This window comes from Lagopus muta, chromosome 26 (assembly GCF_023343835.1).
Source record: "Lagopus muta isolate bLagMut1 chromosome 26, bLagMut1 primary, whole genome shotgun sequence".
In the NCBI taxonomy this organism is placed as follows: Eukaryota; Metazoa; Chordata; class Aves; order Galliformes; family Phasianidae; genus Lagopus; species Lagopus muta.
This window is the reverse complement of record NC_064458.1, coordinates 281,093-299,878: the sequence shown is the minus strand read 5'-3', so window position 1 is coordinate 299,878 and position 18,786 is coordinate 281,093. Positions and strand designations below refer to the sequence as shown.

General features: G+C 50.0%; 1 protein-coding gene across 11 annotated transcripts in view; it reads left to right on the top strand.

Moving 5' to 3' along the window:
* Nucleotides 1–18,786, top strand: part of PTPRS (protein tyrosine phosphatase receptor type S) — a 122,400-nt gene that overhangs the window by 65,892 nt on the left and 37,722 nt on the right. For all 11 annotated transcript variants that reach the window (XM_048927833.1, XM_048927841.1, XM_048927842.1 and 8 more), the window contains exons 6-10: nucleotides 619–729; nucleotides 12,698–12,967; nucleotides 15,090–15,671; nucleotides 16,224–16,357; nucleotides 16,524–16,668. In XM_048927833.1, the coding sequence (XP_048783790.1) occupies nucleotides 619–729; nucleotides 12,698–12,967; nucleotides 15,090–15,671; nucleotides 16,224–16,357; nucleotides 16,524–16,668 (1,242 nt within the window). The remainder of the gene's footprint in view (nucleotides 1–618; nucleotides 730–12,697; nucleotides 12,968–15,089; nucleotides 15,672–16,223; nucleotides 16,358–16,523; nucleotides 16,669–18,786) is intronic.

Genomic DNA, 18,786 nt, shown 5'->3' with positions numbered 1-18,786 from the left:
TCCAATAATTTACAGGTTTAAGAAAATAATGTAATCCTTTTGGTCCAGTCAGCATAGGCCTAACACGCAATTTGAAAATATTCATTAGCAGTAATGTGATTTTCACGCTTTATCTCCTGTGAGATTCCTCAGTCACAAACTGAGGCACAGAACAGTGGTAAGAGTGCTCCAGGGATGCTGGACGTTGGGTGACAATCCCGCCATCCCTGTGGTCGCTGCTTCAGATGGAGCAGGGGGAAGCTGACTGTCTTCAGGCAGATTTCTGGCGATCGCAGTAATATGGATTACTGAAGCTGATTTCATGAGTTCTGGTGCAGAATGTCTGCATTGCAGAAGTCACAACAGTCGGTATTTCTGCTAATTAGTTCAGTACAGAGTGACACTTCATCCAGAGGCGGGTGTGAGGCTTCCCTTCCTGCTGGCCACGTCCAGCTGTAGCGCAGAGCACAGGCAGGAGCTGATCCTGGCAGGGCTCTTCCTTTCCCATCCCAAGACCCCTAGCAGCGTTCCGGTGCGCGTTTGCCTGAGGGGAGGAGAAAGCAACACTGATGCTCCTGCTTCCTCTGAAAACAAAGTGGTGATGACTGTCTGTGCTGCGGTCTCCCTCTCTCCTGCCAGGTGGCCTGCAGATCGAAAGCAGCGAGGAGACGGACCAGGGGAAGTATGAATGCGTCGCCAGCAACAGCGCGGGAGTGCGCTACTCCTCACCTGCAAACCTTTACGTGAGAGGTAGGGAGCGTGTCGGCCCGCAGCGCTGGCAGATACCGCCCTCCCCGTGGCCGTCCTTTCTCCCCAGCGCTCTCATTTGCTCCTGTGCTGAGCACGGGGAAAGCTCTGGTGCTTCTGCTCGGATCCCTGCAGTGCACTTCTGAGCTTGCAGGGCTGTCCTGGTGTACCCTGAGTTCCTCCCTGCTGCCGGCACCCGAGAGCTGCAGAGCAGTGGTACAAGGCTGTGTCACCCTTGTGAAGCCGAGTGCAATCCAGACCAGTCCAAGAATCTGCCAGCATCAGCCCAGAGAGGAGCACCTAGCTTTGGCTGCAGAGGCCATAATCCCCTTTCCTCACTAAGAATCCCTGCTGGCTGGAAGTGGGAAGGTCTCAGTTTTGCTGGTAGGGGTGTGAGAGGAGGGGAGGACCTCCTCAGCCCCCCCCCCCCGCCAGACCCTTTCACCCAGGACCTTCCCAGGTTGCAGCAGGAGGGGACATCCCCAACTCCCTGCTTGTGTTCCAGCTGGTTTTCCCTTTGCCAGCAGCACTTTGTCACTGATGCCTTGGGTGTGAGCGCTGTCGCAGGCAGAGCTGCAGAGCTTGGAGGGGCCAGCAGACATCTCTGCCATCAGTGACAAATCCCTTTGCCCGTATCACACGGAACAGATGACGGGACCGGCTCCTGCTGAGTGCCCCCTCGATCTACTCCCACCCAGGGGCTGTTGCCTTTCTGCTTTCTTTGTTCTATTTTCGTCTCTCTCATCTGTAACATTTGTGTGTGGCTTTGGTTTAATATCTTTCCAGAGCAAAACTTTTGATAATGAGAGAGCAGGACCGGTCCTTCTCACTTTAAAAAAAAAAAAAGAAAAGAAAAGAAAAATACCATCGGGAGGAAAAAAAAGCAAAATTCCATCCCAGCAAACTGTTCCCATTTCCATCCCATGGCAGAGGAAGCGCCGCCCACCCCACCCCCGTTCCCTCTGCAGCCCGCACAGAGCTGTGCTCCGGCGCTCCTTTCTCCCTCTCTGTCTCGCTCTCGCTCGTGTCTCACGCTCACTAAATCACATGCGCATGGAGAGAAGGCTTTTAATAATTTAACGTTTCCAAGCTACATTTTTAAATAGCCTTTTGTGGCCAGCTGGAAAATTGCATTTTGAAATTTGCCCTGTCAGTCAGGCCCCGAAATGCTGCTTTTTGGGATGCAAATCTGGACTGATACTCATTCAGGGCAGTTCCTGATCCTACTCTGGGGCAGGCTGGATCTGATGCTCATCCAGGGCAGACAGCTGGAATGTCTGGGGCTCTTTCTCTAAAACAAACAGTAACAAAAAACAAGCAAGCAAAAAAGGTGGTGATTTTCTGCTATTCGTTTCTTCCCAAATCTCCACCTTTCTGGCCACTCGGAGCCCTCCCGCAGACGTGGCCGCAGCCAGGCCTTTCCTGCGGGGTGCAGGCGGCTCAGCGGGCGCTTCTCATGCTGTTTAATTCTTGTTTCTTGTCTGTTATTATCGTGGAAAGGTAACAGGTTTCCGCAGTGGATTATGCGTTGGTGGGAGGGAACGTTCACGCGCCTTTTTCTTCCCGATTTTTGTTCTAAGAGAGGCTCCAACACTCCCGCATTCCCAATGCCTTGTTTCTCCCGTAGCTCGCTTGTCTGTAGAGCACCCGGGATAGGAGTTGTAAGTGAACACTGCGAGGAAATGTTTCGCTTTGGGTTTCCTTTTCTCCTTCTAACGATTTCCTTTTCCTCACTCAGAGCCGGGTTGGGGCGGGGGGAGCGCGGGCAGCAGGGCTGTGCCGGGGCCGAGCGCTCTGCAGGGACCCGCCGCGGCCCTCGCCGCCCCCCGGCGGCTCCGCAGGTCGGCGCCCCTCGGCCCGGACGGTTCTGGGCCAGGACGGCTGGCGGGCCGGCCCTGCAGAGCTCGCCTGCTGTGGCCTGGCTGGATGGGAGGGGGAAGGCAGGAAGGCGAGGAAGGAGGGTCGTTACTATCTTCATTTTTTTTCCTTTCCTTTTGTTTTGATTAAGAGAAAAAAAAAAAAGAAAAAGAAAAAAAAAAACAACAATCAATTTGCAGCTGACAGCCTTGAGAAGGCCTTTTTTTACTCTCTCTGTGTTTCCCCTATTTTTCTCTTCTCCTCATGTCATTGTGTTCCGCATCAAACCCCCTTAACATCCCTCAGAGCTACGAGAAGGTTGGTGTGGTTTTTTTCTTTTTTACTTTCTTTACCCACATTTTTACATTCTTAAGAGAAAATAAAAAATGAAAATTAAAAAAAATAATTAAAAAAAAAGAGAAAAAGCAAGAAATCTTTAAGATGAGCGAGACCCGCTGTTCCCGGGTCTTGCGGAGATGAGTTGAGTTGCATTGTGGGCCTCTATGCATCCTTTGGTAATGTTGCTGAGTTCTTGCACTTTCTGTCGTCATGGTTACCTTGCCGTTTGGACATTGGGCCTGATGCATGATAGGAGAATGTAACAATCTTCTTTGCATGCACTTTTTAAATTAATTACCAATTATTTTTTTCTGTATATAAGTATGTATACTTTTTTTTGTTTGGTTTGTCTTTTTTTTTTTTTCCTTTTCTACGATTCTGATTGATTTGAAGTGGATTTACAATTACTTTCTAAGTGGTTCGTTCCGTTGAGTTTTTTGCTTTCTCTTGGTTTCCCGTTTCAGTTCTGGTTGGTTATGCTGTGCTGTAGTTGATTCCAAACGCATTGTGAGAAGCCAGTGTTCCTGCCCCCCCAGTGGTAACCGAACCCCCAGTCCTCAGCAGGAAGGGGTCACACAGCTCTAACGCCTGTCCGTGGAAGCACTGCTGTTGGGGACGAGCCTTTGTCGTGAGGGGAGGGAGGGACCTGGGAAGTGGAAAAGATGGTCGGAGGGCAAAGCGAGGGCAGGGCCGGGCCGCATGCCTCGGCTGGGGGCGGCTGCCCCCCAGTTCCTGCACGCAGAGGACGCAGGACGGCCCAGCCGCGCTGTGCAGAGCCAAGGCACCGCACGCAGGAGCTGCTCTGCCGCGGGAGGACGGAGCTCCCTCCGTGCCCCACCGCACGCAGGTGTCTGCCCCTCACAGCCCGCATCTCATGGCTCTGCCTCCCCGCTGGCCCTCCTCGTCCCCTGGCATTGGGGCACCTCGAAAAGCAGCCGGCGCAGCGAGCTCCGAAGTGCTGCTGCCAGACAAGGCAGAGCCCTGCTTTGGAGAGGAGTGTGGAAAGAAAAATGCAGCAGCAGTAGACGCGAAAGATGCTGCAGGGGCACATCTGGCAGCTGCATTCCACATTGTAAACAGCAATAAGAAATCTGACGAGTTACATTCGAGCTGAAAATGCCTCTTTTCCCTCTTCTCATCTCCCTGTTTATCCCCATTAAGCTTCTGTTGCCTCCCATGTGTGCATCCTGAGCGGGCAGCCACATGGGATAGTAAACAGGTGGGTTTTTGCAGTGTGTTAGTTGTACCTCTGGTGCTTGGTGCTTTTGCCCTGTGCAGAATTGAATGCCCTTCTGTCCCTGTTTATGCATTTCCCTCCACCCATCAGTCCTCACTACTCAATAATCTACCAAAGGAGTGGCTTTCCTAGTGTACAGGTATTAAAGCTGTGTGATTTTTGAGAAATCCAGTGCAGTATTGACACAGTATCTGTCTCTCTCTTTCTCTGTCTCTCTCTTTCTCTCTGTCTTTCTCTCTCTTTTTCTTAAAATACTGAGATTTCAGTGCTCGGACCCTCAGTACTGGTATTCCCCCCCCCCTTCAAGTCTCTCCCCTTCCCCCATAGGTACCACGGTACCTCTCCGAAATGCTGCACTGTTGATCATGTCTTTTAGAGCAGCCAGCTGTGGCTCTTCTAACTTTGCCTAATGCCAACAACAACCAAAAGACATCTCCCAGCCCCAGCATTCTATTTAAAGAAAAAGAAAAAAAGACGTGCTCTATTTAAAAAGAGCAAGAGAGAAGGAATAGAGTTTGAAATAAGGTGTTCCCATCCCACCTCCCTCCTGCCTGGGACTAAAAGGTGTTAGTCACCACTAATCACAGGATTTTCCTTCATGAATAGGAGTTTGAGTTTTAGGATTTAGATGCAATGAAAAAGGGATTTATACACCATTTATTTTTGTATTTGTTTATTTTATCTTTTATGAAATATCTCTAACGTGCCCCAACTGCATTGCTGCTGCTAGAATCACTTGTGGTCTGAGAAGGTCTTAAGATAAATTCTTCCTTAAGAGTGAATAGAAACAATAATAGCATCAAGAACAGTAAACTAAAGCTAAATTGAATGCAGTCACTGTAGGCTTGAATGGCACTGGGCAAGGAAACAGAGACTCGAAACCCACTCCAGGCAGTTACCTGGTGTGATGGGAGTTAGGGGCATGGTCTTGAAGGTATTGGCCCATGGTTTCAATGTGTATCATTGTGGATCAGATCGCGTCACAGTCCAAAATAAGTCTGCTAGCAGGGAATTTCCAAGCTCAAAATGCAGAAGCATCTTCGTGGAGAGCTGCAGAAGCAGATCAGAAGTGGGGGAGAGGAGTTGTGCCTGCAGCTCGGCCCATTGGGAAGTCCTGTGTAACGAGTGTCTTTCTTGCTGGTGGGGTTTGGAGCCTGCTGCCTCTCCCTCTCTCCCTGCACAGCCATAGGGCTGGCAGAGCTCAGTGGCCTTCTTTCAGCTGGGGCACAAGGAAGCCTTTTTGGCACTTTAACAGGCTTCGAGTCTTGTCCGGAAGAGCTGAGACGCTCACTGCTCTCTGATGGGTGGAACCAGGCTTGAAACCCAGCAGTGCCTTTCTGCAGGCATCAGTGAATCTCCCAGGCCATGCCCCACAGAGGTCCCATGGTGCTTGTCTAAGGTCTATGGCCGCAGCTGTTTTGCTCCCTTGAAATGGAGCAGTTTGTAGCTCCTGTCTAACTGAGAGCTTTAAGCTCTTATGTCTGTGCTGTTTTGATTTCAATAGCCAGCTGCTTGGCTCAGCGTGCAAGGACTGTCCCTGCATGCTCTCCCTTACTACAGATGGAAGGGGGAAGGAACACAGCACCGCGCTGTGGGCTGCGCTTCAGCAACCTCTGCAGAGCTGCTGCTGGTTCCGGGCAAATGGCCGTGGTTGAATTTACCAGAACTCAAAACGTTGCCCTGTTTCACACAGCAGCGACCCGTCGGGAGTTAAAAAAGGCAGCAGTTGTGGTGCTGGAAGGATGAGCCCTTTTCCTCTCTGTTCGAGATTCTGGTCGCTGCACAGAGGTTTTTAAATGGCTCAACAGGCATTTAAAGCAGCACAATGCTTGGGCTGTGCCTCTGCTGCTGCTGGAGTTGAGCACGGGGCTCGTGCACCCAGAAGCAGTTTTGCAGCCAGGTTCCTGCTGAGAACATTTCCAGTATTTTTCAAGGCCCTCTGGAAAACCTCAACTCATTTGGAGGCTGAAGGTGAAATCAGGCCAGGGGTAAACACATCAGAGCAAAACTAGTTCAATTCAGTTAACACAAAAGCCATGGAAAATGCAGAAATAGCATGCATAGGACCTCAGGAAATACGGCTTCAAAATTTATTAAAATGTGACAAATGTAAGGAGTAAAGTAGCCCTTAGTCCTCTCCTGGGTTAAGTTCAGCTCATATAATTTGACCATTAAAACAGAGCTGCTGGTTCCTCAGTCCATCCCTCCATAAACAAGTGGAACAGCTGCCAAGCTGTTTAACTCTCAGTATCTTCTAGAGATCAGAAGGAAATAATTTCAGTTGCACTGTGGATTTCACAAACGTCCACGAGGTCAATACAGTCGTTGATGTCTTAAAACACAGGGATGGGAATCCCTTCCTAGCTTTGCATTAGTTAGTTCCTTAACGGGAAGGAGGGAGGCAGAACCACCATGCGAACAGCTGCCCCTGCAGTGCTGGTTTCCAGGCTCTGGAGTTCAGGGAGGGGTTGTTTGGTGACGATTTGGGCCTCGTTGGCACTTCCACGGGTGGGGGAGCGCCCTGCCTCTTTTTGGGGTGTCCTCAGCTCTGAAACCGTAGTTCCAAACCAAACCGACAAATCTGCTGTGTTTCTGCAGAAGGATTTCTCAAGGGTATCAGGAAACAGATACGAAAAGCCACCACCCAAAAAAGCAAATCAAAACTATATATCTATGTATATCTATGTATATCTATGTATATCTCTATAGAGGGCACTTTGCAGGAACACTGTGCTGTACTGATCTCGAAATCTCTGCCTGCCTGTGTCTCTTACACCTTTTGCATCGCTGTTCTCTATGTTTTAGGGGAAAAAATTAGATTACACCTTGTCAAATTAACAAAAATAACATGGCAAAGCCTCTGTTTAGTTTTACGGATCTGCTTGAAAAACAATTGGGTTCTGATTGTTTCATATTCAATCCTGTAAAAACCACCAGAAAAAAAAAAAAAGAAAAGAAAAAAAAAAGAATTGCAGAAGACGAGAGATACTCAGCCAGCCTGTCACTCAAATCATGTGTGTTTTTAAGTGGAAAAGTAACAATGATTGGGAAGGTAATGGATTTCCTCCAGACCAATTCCAAGCCTTGGTCTCATTCTCTATTTATCTACCTATTTACTTATTTATTTTTATTTACCATGAAGGAAATCAGGACGGAGGTGGGCGCACGGGGAAGTATCTCTTCCTCTGGAGGGACGGAGGTCAGAAACCCAAACCCCCGCCGCGTCTCACCGTGCGGTGATTTTGGAATTGGAATGGGAGAGGAAGGGCGGCTGCCGCGCAGCCTGGGGCAGGGATGCACCACCTTTTGGGAGGGGAGGACAGGTGTAATCTAAGCTTCACTAATAATGTAGAGGCTGCACATTATTTTGGCACCCTTTCCCCTGCCCCTCCTCATTTTGGAGCAAGACGGAATGACTCCTGTCTCACCAAAATGGCCAATAATGTCCGCCTTCTCACCTCATTTGGAGCAGCAGCTTGCTGAGTGTCAAAATGTTTAATACCATTTGGTTTTGTTTGGTGCTTTCAACCACTCACTTCACTTTCTGTTCTTTCCTTTTTTCAATTAATTTCTCCTTTAAGATATAAAGTGTGTTTATCTTTTGGTTGCTTTTTAACGTGAATCGGGGTTTGAAGCGGTGGGATCTGGTGTAGATGTTCGCCTTTCCCCACCTCACTCCTCCTCCAACATTTTTCTCCTTGAGCTGATCTGGAAAGGGCTTAACAAGTGGAACCAGTGGGTGTCCCTCAGGTTTCTCTCAATAGCAGCGTCCTGGGAACGCATTGTAAGGATGGTTTCTGGTGTTGCAAAAGTCAGCCCTGGATCTCCCAGTGTCTCTTCCGACCAGGTCTGTAAACCTGTCCTTTCCAAAACATCTCCCACCTGGGGACCCCAGCAATTTTTAATGGAATGGTGGGGGGGAACCTGAGTGATGTTGATTGGTACCTTTTTGTGGGAAAGAGTAATGCACCAAAAATGCCACTCACAGAACACAACCCGAGTTAACCTCTCTGTATCGATGAGCAGCAACAAAACCAATTGGCTTTAAAGGCTGTGAAAAGCAGTGGATCTGTTCAGTTTCTACTGAAAACTAACCAGGACTTGGGGGGCACGTTTGCCTGTGTGAAATACCCAGCAGCATAAAACAAACTCAAAACAAATTGGAGTTAAGAAATCTTTCAGTGCCTCATAAATCGCTTCCCTGCACTGTTTGAATTGCATCACAAGTGTCCAGCTCCAGTTGTGATGTCTGGTCCTATCAGCAGTGAGCTGTATCCTTGTTTAAAAAAAGCACCTGAGAGTTTTTTGGCTGTTGAAAATGTCTGTTTGTCAGTGCCTGCTTGTGTGTGTCTGTCAGGAGATGCTGCACATGCACATGGAGCATGCACGGGTGTCTGCATGTTGGCTTTGTAAAATAGGTTTGACAAAGCTGTCATGGAAACCAAACATCCCTGAGACTCAGGGCTGAGGGGCTTCTTGGGAGCAGCAGGAGTTGTAGGCCTTGGTCTGGCTGCACCCTCAGCATCTGATGGGAGAGACGAAAAGCGCGTGGTGGTGGTGACTTCTGCCATCCTTGCACTGGCACTTGGGATATTTTTATCTGCACAGTAGCAGAGACTGCCTTCAGAAATGCTGTTGTCTCCAGGTTAGAAGTCTGCTTTGTGCCCCTGTAAGGCAGTGAATGAGTACTAGTAGAAAAACAGGCTGAAGTTCTGGAAGAGCAAAGGGCTGCCCTGCTCCGGAAATGGGATGTTCCTGTCTGAGACATACCGAGGGAGCCCAGCCCTAGAAAGGAAGGGAGATGAGATGTGATAAATTGGTGGAGTGTGAGAGAAGTGGTCTATAAAGTGGAGCCTTGAGTGCCCCATCACTACTTCTCCATTCCAGAGAGGGCAGCTCTTCCTCTTAGCTTTCCAGTCCTTCGAGTTTGTTGGATGACAAAGCAGAAAGATTCATTTTTCTGCATTTTTAGATGGAAAATAAATCACTTTTTCAGCTGCTATGCATGAAACCCAGCTGGAGCCAGAGCTGAAATTGCTCTCGATTGAGTCTCTCACTGCTCTTCAAGCTTTCTTCCCATCACCACTCTCCTCCTAAGCTCTGACCCAAACGCTGACCCAGAGATTCTCAGCTTGAGAAGTCTCATGTCAGCAGTCACATCAGAGTGGTATGGCAATTAAATCAAACAGTAAACATGGTTCCTGGTGTCCAGAGACAAGCCCTACAAGTATTTCCTGTTAGAGTAAATGCTGTTGTCACAGCCCTGAGCCCTGGCAGGGATGCACCTAGGGACTTGCTGGGATCTCCAGCCTCAGCTAGCGCTGGAGTTGTTTTCACATCCCAGGCTGATGTGTGGATGTTTGTACAGTTGTGCACACGCAGGAGTGTGTAGATTTTTTGGAACCAGGGAATGCTACTGCCTCTTTTGCTCTTGCATTCGTCTGCCAATAACCCTAATCCAAATTCTGCCTTTTCACAGAACGTGCGGTGTCTTCAGCTGGCACCAGATGTCCTGGCTGCTTCCCATTAGTTAAGTGTGACAAATGCTGTTAAAGCAGCCGAGCAGTGAGGCTGTCCCAAAGCCCACAGAGCTGACCTGAAGCCCTGGGTGCTGCGAGGGTGGTGAGAATCACTTCCCACATGGACGTGCAGAGGAGGTGGGCTCATGGCTGGGCTCCTGAGCTTGTGTTCTGTGAGTGGCTCTTCCTTTCCCTGCCAAAAACACACAGACAGCAGCGTGCCCCCTTTCAGACTCCGATTCTCAACACTCTGCCATACATCAAATGATGATTTTCAGTTTTTAAATTCTGGTTTTTGTTTTGTTTTGTTTTGCTTTTTTTTCCCCCTTTCCTCTTTTAGTTTGGTTTTATTTCTTTGTGATTAGCCTCGGTTTGAATTAATTGTCTTGTTCTGTTTCCATGACAACTCGGTGTTTGCATCCCACCTGCCGTTGTTTGTTGCTGTTGATGCTGTTTGCTGGCTGGATCTTGTCCGGCGGATGTCTCCCCATTTCTCCTCACCTCTCCCCACCTGCCTCCCCTCTCCAGAAGGTTACATGTCAGCCCTTCCTCAGAAGAGCCATCCCCACCTAGATCTGTCTGCATGTTGACCCCACTTGTTTCTCTTTGAGTTCTCTCCATCTTGTCTCAGACTGTGACCGGTGTGGTCTTCACATGGCTCCATTTTCTGAAATGTGATACCTCCTGTAACAGACAGTGGAAGGAAGGATGGAGTAGGTAGCAGGGATGTACCCTCAGGTCAAAGGCTACAAATCTTCCACGTAGGTATGACAGGGGGGAGCAAGAAGCACGTTGCCTGCTCTTGCGAGCCTGTCCTGGTGCCTGCGGCTGTGCAGCGCCATGGTGCTCTCCTTACACCTTTCTGTAAGCAGAAAGACTTCTGCTAGTGGTAGTGCCAGGTGAGTTTTCAGTCCCTCTCTCTGCATTCGCATCCCTTCCCCAGCCGCACTGTAGGTGAAGGCATGCTGTCCATCCCTTTTGCAAATGCGTGCATGCAGGAATTCCCCTCTGACATATCCAAGTTCCTAATGCCTGAAAGCTGGAAGTCTTCTCTTCCTCCCCTCTCTGGTGCTTGGGTAGCAGTAACTGCAGAAAAGAATCCAGTAGCATGATGGAGAGAGCACACCTTCCTATGAAGGCATCTCCTTGTCTTTTTGTGGGAGGATGTGGAGCCGTATTTGGCTTTCATTTACCAAAACTGCACTAAATGGAAAACAGCCGCTGTCCCTCCTGGCAGCACCCTTCCTGCCTGAAAGGGTTCCAGTGCTGAGTGGCAGCCGGGGGGAGTAGGCTGAGAAGTAGATACTGGAAAAGCCAGGGGCATCTGAACGCACTGGAACTCGGGAAGAGAGATTGCAGGCTTAGCTTTGAGTCCTCTGCATTGCTATTGCATGGATGCAGCTGTTTCTGACTTTAGAGAGGTTGCTCAGAGGAGCAGAACTTCATAGCAGTATTTTGCAGGCCCCAGCACTCCTCCTGCCCCTCGCTGCCCCTTCCCGAGGGCTGTTCATTGCATGGCTCTCTCCTGAGCTGGAAGCATTCCTGCTCCTTTTCTCCCTGGGCTGCTGCCGCTTCTCGGGGTCTGGGCCCTTCTCCCTCTGCTTGTGGGATGGGGACTCTGTGCTCGGCTCCCTGCCAGGGCCCCTCTGACCCACCTCCATCACCACTTTGTCCTTTCTCCTGCTTCCCCCGAAGGAGCAGCACCGCCTCGGCTGCCCTTAGTTCAGAAAATGGAGCCAAGGAAACCATACCGTCCCCTGCGTCCATGTTCTTACCGTGTCAGGTCTGGAAGCTGCATCCACTTCTCTGCTAAGGAGATGCACAGAACATGTCACTGTTTTCTCAACGTTAAATTTTCATTACCTTGTTTTTCTTATTAATTCTATTCTATTTATTATTCCGCCAGGGCTGAGATGTGACAATGTGAGCCACCACATTGGGTCACATCAGCTAGAAAAGTATGCAGCATTAAAGTGGGTTTCCCCCTCCCTCTTTCTCTCTTATCTCCCTCCCCTCCTGTTCTCCTCCTTGTCTTCTTCTTCCTCTGTCGCTCTCTTCCTATCCTGTATCCACGTGGGCATTTGCTAGCGCCCATAAATTCGATTTCTCTGCATTTTCCTCTTTCTCTCTCTATCTCTTTCTCTCTTTTTTTCTCTGTCTCTTTTTTACCTATTTTGCATGATGTTTGTGACTCTGAGAGCTGCATCTATCAATGGAACCGTGTCAGATCTTAAAGAGGCTTTGTTAGGGTTTCTATACCCGAAAACCACAAAAATTTCATTAGAGTTTCTCATCTTTTCCACGCTCGTTCTCTCCCCAGGGGGACGGCTCTCACACTCAACCACCAGCTAAACGTTTTACCCATTTGGGGCTGTGCCACGTCTCTCTCGGTTACATCCCATGGCTCTCTGCAAGACTTGGCCTTTCGAACCAGGCGAAATCTTGAGAAGTTCCCACCTCCGCGCCCGCCCTCCCCGCCACCACCCCTGGGCTGGGGACATCCTGGGGCCGTGGTGGCGGGGGAGCTCCTGCAATGGGGCCGAGCCGACCCCGCGGCGGGGGGAGCGGGGAGCTGGGGTCCCCAGCGGAGGAGATTTCCGCGTCTCGCCACGCCAGCTCTGTGCCTGTAAAGATGAGAAATTGCTAATAAATTTTTGTGTATTTATCTGTGCTGTGATGGGTCTAATCTTGATCAATGGAACCCTGTTGCTATGAAATACCGCTTTTATGTCTATATTCTATATATTGTTTGTGAAGTAAACATTTATTTGAAGTTTAATTTTATTGGTTTTTGGTTTTTGATTTCTAGTTTATTTGATTTCTGTTTTTTTAAAATGAAGGAAGAAAATGAATAGTGACAAACACCGTCTATATTTAAATTATCTTTTGCTCTTTTTTCTTTTTCTCCCTTTTCTTCTTTTTTTCTTTCTTTCTTCTTCTTTCTTTTTTTTTTCCTTTGTTTTGGTTTTGGTTTCGTTTCGTTTTGTTTTTTTGTTACCTCTGTGCGTCTCGTCCGCAGTTCGGCGCGTGGCCCCTCGCTTCTCCATCCTCCCCGTCAGCCACGAAATCATGCCCGGGGGCAACGTCAACATCACCTGCGTGGCGGTGGGCTCGCCCATGCCCTACGTCAAGTGGATGCAAGGAGCAGAGGACCTGACGCCCGAAGACGACATGCCCGTGGGCCGCAACGTCCTGGAGCTCACGGATGTCAAGGATTCCGCCAACTACACGTGTGTGGCCATGTCCAGTCTGGGAGTCATAGAAGCCGTTGCTCAGATCACGGTGAAATGTAAGGGAGTGTGAGCACGCCTGCGTGAGCGAGTGCGTGGGTCCCCCGACTGTGCATGTCTGCAGGAGCGCGAACACAATGAGTGAGCTGCTGCGTCCGTGTGTCCGTGTGCGAGGCACTGCTGGGTGCGTGGTCGTTCGGGGGTGTCTGAGCATGCGTGCACAGCCAGCGTGGGCATGCGTCGTGTTCGTGCATGTGAGCACCAGTAGATCCGTGTTGTGCCTGTGAGTCTTCGCCAGAGCATGGGCGCCTGTGTCACCGTGGCACTGCGTTGGGATGAGAGGAGCTGTGCCTGCTCGCATCTTTGTGTGCCTGCACGAGGTGAGCCCGTGACTGATCTGCTTGTAATGGATGTGGGACGTGATCGTGCATGAAAAAAAGGTGGTTGTGCATGAATGTGTGTGCATGTGAGTCAGAGCAAAGTGGCTGTATGGGCATGCAGGTGCCTGACTGCATGTATGTGAGTCCTTTTTGGTACAGGCCTGTATGTACATGTGTACGTGAGCATGAGCAGGAAGATAAACTTGCGCATCACGAGTGCCACGTGCTGGGATCTGTGCATGCATCTTTGGGGATCCCACGCACCAATTCCCAGTGAATGGGACGCTGCTAGCTTGAAATCTTTCCTTGCTTTTGGACCACTGGGCTGTCTGTTACGAAGATAATTGGTTTAAAACCCTGCTTGCTTGTTCCTTTCTTGGGTATGGAGCTGGCAGGGCAGATTGCAAGGAGCCGTGGGTGGCTTGAAGCCTGCATGCCATCCCTTTCCAAGGTTAGAGATGCAGCCGAGGCCCTGAGGCTCTCTGACACGTATGCCCTCGAGCCTAGATCCAGCATCTTAGTGGCTGTTGTTGCCTCAGCAAGAGGTGACATAACCCCAGCTTCCAGCTAGCAATTCCCAGGAGGAGCACAGGTGCAATCTTCAATCTATTCTGTCCTCAGCAGGGGAGTATTTAAACCCAAGCGGGATGCCCCCGTGGTTGGGTGAGTGTAGAGCTCTTGTATGAGCTGGTGTTTGCTCTGAGTGATGGCATTGCCTGACAGGGATCTGGGGGTGGTGGGGTGGGAGAGGAATTGGAGAGGAGGGGGAGAGGAAGAGAAGTAACTTGGAGAATGGGAAGGCTAACAAGAAACCGTCCTGATTGTGTCAGTGCATCTGGATAAGGAAGGGCTCACCATAGAAGTGAGTAGGGACCAGTGAGTCTTGCCGTGACGCTCGTGCTATGAGCTCACGTGTTGGTTAAAGGATGCTTGTGGCTGGACTAAAGTGCTCCTTATTCTCCTGAGTATTTTCCTTCTCTTCCCTCTTACGCTGTGAATTTAAAAGGCCTTGCTTCTGCTTCTAGCTGTCCTCTATGGAATCGTGCCATGCTGGTACATTCTGCCCTTTGTTGTTTTATTTTGGTACCCCTTTTGTTCCCCTTACATTCCTGTGTGTAAGCATCTGCAATATTTGCCAGTCAGAAGACAACTGAGAAATTAAAGCTTTAGAACCTCAAGTTTAGAGAAGATATGATCGGAAGGGATCTAAAGCATGCAGTGAGGAAAACACATCAAGCTTGCTGGTAAAGGTTTCCCGTATTTAGCATACAGTCTCCAGCAAGTTAGTCTTTATTTGAGAGACGAGGTAGACAGACATTCACTAATTAAGACATTTGTGGATGGCAATTAAGTACTGCACATACTGATAGCTTTCTAGTTCTGGATATTGCAGTCCTCGCTGTCCCGCTACCAGCATGCTAGACGTGGAGAAATTCAGCAGTGCCAGAGCTGGGCAGCTAGTGCTGCTTCAGAGGATCTGATTATGTGCTCTGGAGGAGCTCATGCAAAACTGCTTTTCCTTACTGCCCCGTGAGCTGAAGGATGTTCAGCTGAAGTCTGCACTAATGATTCCAGATGCTGAAGCATCTGAAGCTGAGCACTTCTCTTCTGATGGAGCAGCTTAAGAAGAATAATAGAGTGTATAACTAGGTTCATAATATTTCAGCAGCACTTTGCTGAACTGACGCACTGTGATTGGTGCTGTGCCTCTGGCTCCTAAGCCCTAACCAGCCCAATTAGGCACCATTTCAGCATACTTTTTTGTGGGGTTTTTTTAATGTCTGTTCTTCCTGATTCTCAGCGCTGCCCAAGGCTCCTGGGACACCAGTGGTGACAGAGACGACAGCAACGAGCATTACCATCACCTGGGACTCTGGAAATCCAGACCCCGTGTCCTACTATGTCATTGAATACAAGTCTAAAAGCCAGGATGGACCATATCAGATCAAAGAGGACATCACCACCACGCGCTACAGCATTGGGGGGCTCAGCCCCAACTCTGAGTATGAGATCTGGGTCTCTGCAGTCAACAGCATTGGGCAGGGGCCTCCCAGTGAGTCAGTGGTCACTCGCACTGGGGAACAAGCTCCTGCCAGTGCCCCCCGTAATGTGCAGGGACGAATGCTGAGCAGCACCACTATGATTATCCAGTGGGAGGAACCAGTGGAGCCCAATGGGCAGATCCGTGGCTATCGTGTGTATTACACTATGGAGCCTGACCAACCTGTCAGCAACTGGCAGAAGCACAATGTGGATGACAGCCTCCTCACCACGGTGGGCAGCCTCCTTGAGGATGAAACCTACACGGTTCGGGTCCTGGCCTTCACCTCTGTGGGAGATGGGCCTCTTTCTGACCCCATCCAGGTTAAGACGCAGCAGGGAGGTGAGTACCTGCATAACTGACCTTGGAGGCACTGGGCTGCAGGAGGGCGAGGTGTTGGTTCATAGCATTATCCAGCTGTGACTGCTGTGTCACCAGAGCATCTTTTTATTTACTAATTCAGTTTGGTTAAAACAGGAGTAACTTTCTAGGAGGAGGTTTGGTCCAGCAACTGTAGCCCAAGGGGCTGGCAGTGATTTTTGTTCTGTCTTTGCTCGGAAAGGCTGTTGCTTAACTGGGAAGGGCAAGCAGTTATGCAGGGGAGAATCCATTTTCGCTGATCCATTCTCCAGAGTGAGATATCTTAAAGTTTCCACTTTATAAATGTCTTTAATACATGTGAAAACTCTTGCTGCCCAGGGAATAGTGAAGCTGAATTTGTTAAAGAAACCGCCTTCTCAGAGCTGAATGGAGGTGGCATTTTACTGTTGACATGCTCTTCATACGCAGGCTTTGAAGAATTCTTCCAGTTTGCCAAGTTAACGTTCTTCCTCCTGTCTCTCATTTCGCCTCCTCTGCCCCTTCCCACCCCATGGCTGCCCTTCTCTGTGCCAGTTCCTGGGCAGCCGATGAACTTCCGAGCAGAAGCCAAGACAGAGACAAGCATCATGTTGTCATGGAGCCCACCTCGACAGGAGATCATAGTGAAGTATGAGCTCCTCTTTAAGGAAGGAGACCACGGCAGAGAGGTGAGTGTGGAGGAGCAGCACTACGGGTTGGGGCCCTGAGAAGCATCCTGGCCCTCCGTTCCTCGAGGTGGCTGAGAAAGGGGAGCAGGGCAGGTGTCTGGGCAGGGCTCGCCTCTGCTCTTTTTTGTTTGTTTTTATTTTTTTCTTCCCCCCTCGCCCATCTCAGGTGCCGAGGAACTTCGAGCCAACGACCTCCTTCACCGTGGAAGGCCTGAAGCCCAACACTGAGTATGTCTTCCGACTGGCTGCCCGCTCGGCTCTGGGCCTGGGGGCCTTCACCCCGGAGGTCAGAGAGCGCACCTTGCAGTCTAGTAGGTGTCTCTCCTTTTCACACCCTTCTCTGAGGGGAAGACAGTCAGGGAGCCAGAGATGGTGGGATATGGAGCTGTGGGGAGGATGTTCGCAGTGCAGCGGCTTTCCACCCACCCGGGGTTCCCATGGCGGGCGGTGGGCATCTTCGGGACCCAGTACTTTCTCTCTGTAGACACAGAGGGCTGAGATGTGCTCGGCACACGGGACTGGGGCACGCTCTGCATGGCAGGCAGCGTGAAGTGAGTTAGCAGCGTCCATGCGATGGGTGGAGGGCAGTTTGATCTTGTGGATGGGCTCAGCTGGCCCTGGCGCTGAGCATGCTCAGGGAGGACAGCAGCCCACCATCGGGCAGCAGCTTGGCTGCCCACCTGACACGACCCAGCAGCCTCTGTCAGGAAGGCGGGCACAAGCAATGGCTCAGGGAGACGGTGGGGGACTCAGGAGGAAGAGGAGGAAGGAAGGTGTTGAATCAAAAGTCCAATTTTTTTTACCAACTTTTGGGCAAGCAGTCTTCATGCTGTTCTCTGTGAGCGGCCTTGCAGATGCTGGGAGGAAGACCTGCTGTCCTAAGGAGCAGGGAATGAGCCTAGCTGAGCTCCAGCAGAGGGGAGAGAAGAGTCGTGCGGAGGCTGTGGGGGATATTAATGACATCAGGATAGAGCGTATGCAACCAAAATGTGCTGGTTTTAGTTTAATGGATTGTCTCCCTTCGCTGTTGCCCTGGGGACAATAACCCTGGATGGCAATATTTCAACCTGGGCTTTTCACAGATCTTTGCTTTTAAATGAGGTGTTTTTTCACTGCATGAGTGGCTGTGGCAGCTGTTCTTTGTGTTTTCTGTCTCCTCTCATTTCTACTAAATCACTCCGCTGCAGTTTGGAGTAGCCGGGAGCAGAACTAACTCAGAAATTACTCTGGTCACCAGTGTGAGGAGAGAGTGTCTGCTCCCATCCCTCAACCCTTAACAAGGGGAGCAGTGGGCTGCTGGTGGGCGCCTTCTCTGTCTCCCCATTGCAGTTGTCACTCCCTGCTGTCTCTCTCTTTCTTTTTCCCATCTCTCTCCTTCTCCTTCTCTCCACCCAGGAGTGGGATGAAAGAGGAGTCTCTTTCTGTATAGACAGAATTCCTTACGGGGTTCTCTCAGTCCATTCAAACATATTTTGTTTTCTTGTTTCCTTCAGATGTTCTTCCCCTTTTTTCCCTTTTTTCTTTCTTTTTCTTTTTCTTTTTTTTTTTTTTTTGTATTCTCTGCACATATCCAAAGAAAACCCTTTCCTGACTTGGCTGCAGATTCAGTGGTTCTGTTCTCAGAATGGTACTGCCAAATGGGCCATTGCTATGGGGTGGGGGAAAATGAACTGAAAGAACCTGGAAAATAATTGTCAACCTTACCCACACTCTGCTTCTGTTTTGCAAGGGGTTTCCCTCCTTGAGATCCATGGGGATGGGAAGAAAAGAGAGTCTTGGATTTGTGCTTTCTGCTGGAAGGAGGGCTGGGGGTGCCAATGTCAGCAGGGCTTAGTGACACTGAATATTTTTCCCTAAAGGGTGAAGGGAAGGGAGTCCAGGAAAGAGGAAGGCTTTGGGTCTTTTTCTAACCTGGCACCTACCCAGAGTGAGGCCTGGTTTATTTCTCTGTAGCTCAGCTTTCAGAGGGATAGTCTCATTAGTTTAACGCTCTTAAGAACATCAGCTGGGAGCTGTCAGTGTCCTGTAACACGATGAAACATTTTTTCCTGGCTGGCTGTTGGAGGAACAAGTCAATTCTCCCTGGTCCAGGCGACATCCTTCGGCTCACAGACCGTCTGGCTCAAGACAGGCTTTTGTGTCTTCCCTCTGCAGCTCCTTTTCTGTTCAGCTCCTCCTTGGCCCGCTCAATGGCTCTTCTCTCTCTTCTCTCTTCTGCTATCTGCCTGCCTGCCTGCATGCTCTCTCAGCCCAGTGAAACCAGCTCCCTGCTCTCTGTCTGCCTGTCTCTTGCTGGGAGGTTTCACACCACGATGGCATCTTGTCTCTGCAGCAGCAAAGCCTCCCTCATTCTCCTGCAGCCTGCCAATGCTTTCAGTGCTCTTCCCCTCCTAGCTCAGCTGGCAAGCACGTGCCTGCATGCCGCAGCC